An 8,370-nucleotide genomic window follows, 5' to 3' on the forward strand; every position below is an offset into this window, starting at 1 on the left:
TACTAAACATTGCTAAAGATGCGGTTATTTTAAAGATATGGGTAAAGGTCCGCTTTCAGGGCCGGTTCACAGCATAAAGTGTGTGCCAGCAGGGTCAGCATCTGAAACACACTTTATTGCATTCCGGCATTCCATGTATTGAAGTCAATGGCACCGCAGCCACGCCCCTCACCAGAACGCATGGCACACCAGTGACTGCATTCCGGTCCAGTGCGATCTGTAAAAATGCTGCAGGCACTATGATGTGCCACGCGTTCTGGTGTGGGCAATCGCACTGTGGGTGGGGGGTGTTGCTGCGGTGCCATTGACTTCAATGCACTACTACAGCCTCTGACCCAGGAAGCTGGCCGGAATGCGATACAGTGCATTCCAGAGGCTGACTGTTCTAGAATGCACTGTTTATGGTGTGGACCAGCCCTAAAGCAAGTTTTTAAACAAAGTTACTGATTGCTTATTTGCCTGTGCTCTTACTAGGGATGAACATTCCAAATTCATATAATCATTGTAAAGTTGAATACAAGTCATCCAAAATCACAGTGATACTTGAACAGTGTTTAAACATGGAGGAAAAATAAAAAAGCATTTCCTTTTGCAACCAGATACTCACCTTACCAGTTCTCCACCACCACTCTTTCCTTCTCCGCAGCGGACACTAAAATCCTACATTTTAGTATTGTTGGATGGCAGACGGGAGTGGTCACCTCACTACCTCTGTCCTATGACTCAGGCCTAGCGATTTGGCTGCTAGTCATTTACCAGCAGCGGTTGCACGCTGGCATAGTATCAGGGGGCTGGGGGTGGCCTTTTGTCACCTTGCTCTGAATAGGCAAGGTAATAGTCTCTTTAGGTGTACTCCTCCATATTTTGAGTCGTGCAGAACTTTATTGTTCAGTCCAATGAATACAGAAATACTAATTTTAAAGAATAGTTACACAGAAAGGCGAAACAAATATTTATTGTGTAGAAATAAAACACTAGAAAATGTATTTACAGTAAGCATCTGCAGGCTGGAAATAAACAATCACATTTTTGTACAGCTAGTAAGGTTTTAGCCTTGTCTGAAAGTAGGCATGCACAGATACCAGTTTTTCGGTATCGAGTACCGATATTTTTTTTTCCGGTACTCGCCGATACCAAGTACCGGTGCCTTCAGCCCCCGATTATCAGAAAGTTGGGTAGCGGATCAATACCCGTTGCCTGGCTTCCCGATTGCCTGTGAAGCCAGTGTTCTAGCGAAAGAACGGAGGCTTCCTGGCCAATCAGAGAGCCGGGGGCCAACTCATGATGTGCCGTTCGGCTTCCTGACTGGATAAGAAGCCAGGCTGCTTTGCAACACGTGAAGCCAGCTTCCTAACCAATCAGGAAACCGGGTCATAACCCACTGCTCGGAGGTAAGCATTGGAGCATTTGGGAGAGTACGAGTACTCGCCCAAATACTCTGTATCGGCACAGATACCAATACCAGTATTGATGCATCCCTAGCTGAAAGGACAAGTGCAGGAAAAACAGATGGCTAAGTTAGAGGAAGAGGTGTTAATTAAGTAAATTGCTCTGTATACAATCCTGGCATCTGCAAGGATGAATATCATCCCGGGATTGCCAATCAAGATAGCTGAATCTGGAAAAAGACCAGGCACAATGATAATGTAGTGCTGGAGGCGGGCACTTTGCCAGGAAAGTCTTCCGTAATGTACAAATACTGGGCATACTTGCACATAGTGACAAAAGTTCTGAGTGCCGGCTACGGACTTTAACTCTGTGACATGATAACCTCCACAGATGTCCATGGAGATCGCAACTAATCCTGGGTCTCTATGCCTCTGAATTGGCAATTGCACAGTAGTACCTTTCTTAATCTAGACATACGCTTTTCCAGTTCTTGTCCTTTAACAGTCTCTGTATAATGATGATCTGGTAAAGGAGTACAGCCACATCTACCACCAGCGGAAGTGAGCATATGCCCTGTTGGACTCGGCCATTTTATGGAGCTCATTTTTTTTCTTGACAATATTTCCTTCCCCTTTGAAACTTTCCAGGATGATATCAGCCAGTTTCTCATACATCCGTATCCGAGAAATCTTTTTGTCTCTACATGCAGTGATTATCCACTTCATGGCCAAGAAGCGACGTCTGTTTTCTGTCAGCGGTGTGGGTACCTGTACCAGAAATTTAGAGTTAATGCAGCAAATAAATGTAGAAGTCATAAGACAGGTGCTCTCACATGTGCCAATACCTGATAGGATTTCCCGCCTTTTAGGACACTTGTGAGGCCAATGATGGGCTGGCAGTTGTTAATTGCTTGATGAAAGACGGTGTAAGGATTGCATTCAATACTTTCTCTCTCATCGGGGGAGGCGCTGTAGTATTTTTCCAACTGCGTTCGCTTTATTTTCTCTAAAGTCTAAAAAGAGAATAGTATTCATAAACACTAGTGACAGCTTCCGTAGCACAGGTGGCTATGTTTTACTAGTTACTAGCTGAGATGGGACTGATGCCTCCAGAGTTGAGTGCTTTATATTTGTACTAAAAGTTTTCAAACAATTCAGAGGAACATTGATCACGCAAATTGCCAACAAATATAGGTTGAGATTGGACGGTTTGACAGTTAAAGAGTCTTTCCTACGGTTTTCTGTGCATTAGCAACGCCTAGTCCTGTAATCCTGAGCAGCAAGCTGCAACAGATTTGCACAGACCTGTGACACTTTCATTCAACACAAATGCACAATTAAGGAGGATTCAGGGGGCAGGTCTTATTTTGCCGCAGTGCTGCTGCAGAGGGAGGAATTTATGAATAAAGCTGCCCTGTTATCAAATCTATCTCACTTCTATAGCTCCATGCTGATGCCCCTCTAGGTGGTGGTTCCATGGTGGTCCTGGGCGTCATGCAACCTGGAAGACTAAAAGCCGCTAGTGTCGGTTAGGAGTTAATGTGGGGACAGAGCCGGAGGGGAGGTTTTGGTTTGTTTTTTTTCAAACTGGAGTTAGGCTCTAACGCATTACATAACCAATTTGGTATGATAAAATATTCCGGGGAAAAAACAGCAGGAATTTTACCTGCATTGGGGCCCATTGAAATTAAATGGCCAGCAGCACATCACAACACATGATAACACGCATTGCGGTGAATGCCTTACCTACACAAAATCAGGTGTGAACAGGGCCCAAAGAGAAAACTAGTCAGAGGGTCAGCTGCAGGACCAGTCAGAAAACTAGCATTTTAGATATATGTACAATGACAACAACTGAAATGTTTTGGGTCATTTTTTGTTTCTTTTTTTAAATTTACTATAGGTATAACATTTGCATATTACAAATAAATATTTTATACTTGACAAATTATTATTCCCAGAATGGTACGAGTTAAAAGAGAACTATGGACAAACTTTTTTTTGGCTGTAGTTCTCTTTAGGGTCACAGGAGGGCATATACTAATGTCCTCCTGTGACTCAAAAGTCAGCATATATTGGCAGCGCTGCAGGAATGGAGAGGGGAATCCCTGTAGGGGGATTGGGGTGTCGTATGAAGACACAACATACAAGCGATCGGCCAGCTCTACTGACGCCGGACCGATTGTATGTAAACAGTCATCGCTTGCTCGTGCGTCCCAGACAGAAAGCACGAGCACGCACAAAGGACATTTTAATACGCCCACCTGCATCTACAAGGCTCCCGTCCGGCCGTTTTGCTATGTTCGGCGGCCAGGGGGTGGTTAAACACCATCCCGTGACCCTAAACTAAGCAGATTTTCAGATTTTACAAAAAGCATTTATGCTGTTTTCACCTTTTTGTACATTATTGCGAGGAGTGAAGCCTTCCTGAAAAATCTTGCAGTTTCCAAAGGACTGCCCTGTCTTCTACCAGCCATTGAGTCGAGCGTTCCCTAGTGGTCCTGGAGCAAGGGCCATCCTTTGCTTGATACAAACAACCCCCCCCCATGTGCAGTTGACTGTCTCTGTCTCGTTACAGCTGCTGAGCGTGTCTGCAGACTGGAGAACACTGCACTTGTGGAGGGATCAAGAGAATGATGGCACCTGCTGCAGTACAGTACCGCTACGGGATGTTCTTCTCAACAGCTTGTACATCCAGAAAAGAAGACAGGATAGATCATTGAAAACTGCAAGGATCTTTTGAGAAGGCTTTATTCCTTGTGACAGTGAACAAAAAGGCATGAGAACAGAATAAATGCTTTTTTTGTAAAATGTGCTTAGCTCAGGGCTACGAGATGGTGTTTAGGGACAGAATAGGTTAATTTTCTATAAAGGTGAACTAACCCTTTAATTCTGCCTTATAAAAAGGTACTGTATAACTGCAAAGCATTTCCTTGGGAATTTAATTTTCACAAATTAGATAAGAGATATCATTAAAATATTTTTTGTGTAACTCTAGCTTGACAAATTAGACTTACCTTGTTCATGATGGATCGTGACAGTATCTTGTCGCCACCCTTCATCATCATGTTTGTGAATTTGCTGGAATTATATAGTAGTAAAACAAAAAAGTCAGTTCCTAGTTTAGAAGAATGATTACATAATCGTGTGTGAATATGCAATGTTACAAAACAGGATCTAGTAAGACAGACTGTCCAAACTTTTTCTTTTTTGCAGATAAATTATATATATATTTATTATCTTTATTTAGATGAACACATACAAGCATAAAAAAGGAAATGATAACATGTATTAGTGACATCACCAACTCAACCACCTTTGCAAATGGCAAAAGGTGAGACAACTGTATATAATACAATATTAGTGTCGTCGCAGAACAGGAGCCTATAAAAGGTGACGTAGCATGCAATTGTGCACAGCTAAACAGCAATTGCCAGAACGGAGGAAGGGAAAATGAAATAAACACTAGAGTAACAGAAGAATGGAAGATAAGAAGCAGAAGAAAGGTAAGGAAGAGTAGAACAGAACTAATACAAATGGTGCGCGGATAAACGAAAAGTAGATAAAATAGTAATACCAGACACAAACAACCAGCCTAATGGAATCTTGGTTCAATTGCAGGGATAAGTATCCAGTTAAAAAAGGGAGTAATACCTGGAGCATAACCTACGGAAACCTTTGGAGGGGGGGCAAACTGATCTCAAGAGTCAGGGTGCTCAGAGGTATAATGAATCCAGGTGGCCCATATACAATTAAACAAGTGGTCACCCAACTTTCTGCCTCCATAGTTTCATTAACCTTGACAATCCAATCTACCCATGAAGGAACCACCGTACGCATCCAAAAAATTGGAATCAAGCACTTGGCAGTGTTCAGAAGATGAGGAATGGCACATTGTTTGTACGGTGAGAACCTAAACGTAATAAAAATGGTCCCAGTTTGTCTGGCAGTTCTATGTCTAAAATACACTTCATTTGCAATCTAACGGTTTGCCAAAAGAGATGTATGCTCGGGCACTCCCACCAAGTATAAAAAGAGATATCCTTCTCAACCACAACCTCTCCAACACAAAGGAGATAAGATGGATAGATTTTTGCTAAATGGGAGGGGACCCTATACCAACAAGAGAGAGAAGCTTGTAGCACATCTCTTGGACCTGGAATCTATAGAGGAACTATGGGCCACTCCTGTCAGGTTTTAATTGCTGTCTGTGTCCTGGTTGGTGAGAATTTCTGGCATTGAGACAGGAAACAAGGGGAAATGTATGCAACAGTGGACGCCAATAGCAATAAAAAGAAAAACAAATCTTAAGTGCACCTGTGCCCAGGCTATGGACGTTAGAGCATTTACATATTTTTAACAAGTAGTAAGCAAGCTTTAAAAAGTCCTCACTGACCTCTGTAGATGAATGTACAATGCAGCATTTCATCCCCAACAGAAACTCTGAAGTCTGTTTAAGTCCTTTGTAGCAGTTTACAGCTCCTGCTGTTTAAGTTAGAAGACTAACCAGCTGCCTACTCTATCACCAACAAAACTGGCTGTATATCCACCTAAATCCCCACTAGTAGTGTCTATGCAGATAACCGTTCTATTTGTAAATAAGAATAAAGCTGTATCTGTTGAAAACAAAATACTTTAACACTTGGACTAATTTTAGATGATCTGCCACATGCTGTAGACATGTCAAAGCACCCAGATGTTATAACCACAAACTACTTATACCTGGCTACTTTTACAATGACAAGTACTAACCACATACATTTCAAGTTATATAATAAAGCATCAAGCATTTTGTATTAGAACAATTTTACAGGAGTAGCAAGATTTCTATGATTAAAGGCTGTAATCTGATTGGTTCCTATGGGTACCACCTCCTGCATTATGAAAGTCTCATACCATCACTAGTTACAAATGGGAGGTTGAGTGACAAAATCATAGACCCACCATTCAGCTTTTTTCCCCCAAACAGTATATGAACAGGTTGTAAATAAACGGGCATGGTGTCCAATACTGTTCCACTGTTCAATAACTTGTAAATACTGAAATATATTGGATCATTCATGTTCTCAACAGCAATAGGGGTTGAGAGCTCAGCCCTGCTACATCCTATATCTATTGGCTCATAAGGCCCCCAAGGCCAACAAGGAAGGCATGGGAAAGGCCAGCGGACCTGGCTGAGATAGGAAAAGCATTTTGGGTGTGATAGCACACGAGACTTTAATACTACTTTAAGACAAGGGATCTCATTCATTTCTATGGCGCCTGTTCACACCTGAGCGTTCTGTCCCACAAAGTTTCCCATTGAAGTCTAACCTAAAATATAGTATCTCATGTACATTTCCAGCGACAGGCATTTTTCTGCTTGTGACAAAACACTCGGGTGTGAACATGGCCATAGAAATGAATGGGATTCCCTGTCTTGAGTGGTTCGTCACGCTTAGCTTAAAGCAACAAATCACCTAGGTGTGAATGTGGACTAATAGAGTAGGCATAATTTGTTGACATATTATTGATAAAAGCACGGCCTATGGATGGTTTATTAAGAATTAAAATAAATACCTCACAGTTTCATCATAGTAAATACAGCTACTCAGACTGGGTGGGCATGCTTTGATTGGTCTGGTGGCTTTAAAATCCCAGTCTTCCTTTTCTTCCTTATTGAATTCTTCTAAAGGACGTTGGTACTTCTCTTTATCTGTGACTGGGTTGAGGAACGCAGGGTTATATCTACTCCATCGCACAGGTATCAGACTGTAGGAAAAGAGCACATCACCTTCATCAGTCAGCTTCAGGATGTTTTATTTTTTAATCTTGAAGACTTTTATTTAATAAACAATTAGCAAAGCAATTCACCTTTCAAATCTCTGTCAACATTCCTTCTATTTGAATAGAGGCAAAAAAATGAACATTTTTAGAATGTCAAATGTGTCGAAATACCGCATTATGGCCACTAGATGGAGGAGAGGGGCATACAAATGTAATACTTCTATCTTGTGCTCCTCAGCTCCATCTAGTGGTTATTGTTAAACCCCTTCATGACTGAGGCCCTTTTTTAATTTTTTGCACCCATGTTATATTCCACATTTTAGGCCTGAAAATGACGTAAAACCCCCCAACATTATATATTTTCTGAATGCCAAGACCCTATAGAATAAAATGGTGGTAGTTGAAAATTTTTATGTTGCGCAATATTAGCGCAACTCCTTATTAAACCCCAAAATTTAGTGACAAATTTAATTAAATGCCCCAAAACACAACAAATTACCCATTTTTTTAATGAAATATAAAAGATGAGGTTACAACGAGTAAAACGATACCCAACATGCCCAGTTTACAGATTGCGTGCGACCGACATATTACAAATATTAGGGACGCACCGAAATGAAATTTTTAGACCGGAACTTCAAGCCCGGCTGAAATTGAATTTTGTTTTCAGACTTCTAAAATAAAAAAGTGAACACCTTCAGGGCCGCTTCAGACCATCTCCAGTGCGTTCCAGCATGGTTAGTGGCCGGAACGCACTGGACCGCATACAGGAAGCCTCCTTGCGTTCTAGGGTGGGAGGGTGCGTGGCGGTAATGTAAATGGCACCGGCACACCCCCCTCCCCCCCCAGAACGCAAGGAGGTTTCCACTATGCGATCCAGTGTGTTCCGGCATGGTTAGTTAGCCACGCTTACAGCTTTGCATGCAGTGTGTCTAGCAATATCCTCTCCCGCACTCAGCATAGGTGAGATGAAAAATGTCATCTCTAGCCAATCGGCTCATGTGTATGAATCCACGCATCAGGGTGTGGATTCAAGCGCGCAGCCTATCGGATTCCCCCAGAGAAGGCGTCTGGAGAGGAATCCAGGAGAGAAGTCTGCTTGGTAATGTGTTCCTTCCTGCACAAGTTCGTTCTGTGACACATGCCGGGGATGAGAGCTATGAAAGAATGAATATAATATGTCTAATAAATAATTAATATTTAGTAATTAATTAAA

The 8,370-nt window shown here is 42.0% G+C and overlaps 1 protein-coding gene across 1 annotated transcript in view; it reads right to left on the reverse strand.

The window, feature by feature from the left end:
- Positions 1-1,834: 1,834 nt before the first annotated feature.
- MRPS7 (mitochondrial ribosomal protein S7) overlaps positions 1,835-8,370 on the reverse strand; it is an 8,178-nt gene continuing 1,642 nt past the window's right edge. Inside the window, exons 2-5 of the mRNA XM_018561558.1 lie at positions 6,948-7,139; positions 4,406-4,469; positions 2,234-2,401; positions 1,835-2,156 (exon numbers count right to left, since the gene is read on the reverse strand). Coding sequence (XP_018417060.1) covers positions 1,935-2,156; positions 2,234-2,401; positions 4,406-4,469; positions 6,948-7,139 — 646 coding nt within the window. The 3' untranslated portion in view covers positions 1,835-1,934. The remainder of the gene's footprint in view (positions 2,157-2,233; positions 2,402-4,405; positions 4,470-6,947; positions 7,140-8,370) is intronic.

Source organism: Nanorana parkeri, unplaced genomic scaffold (assembly GCF_000935625.1).
Source record: "Nanorana parkeri isolate BGI_ZX_2015 unplaced genomic scaffold, ASM93562v1 scaffold529, whole genome shotgun sequence".
Taxonomy (NCBI): domain Eukaryota; kingdom Metazoa; phylum Chordata; class Amphibia; order Anura; family Dicroglossidae; genus Nanorana; species Nanorana parkeri.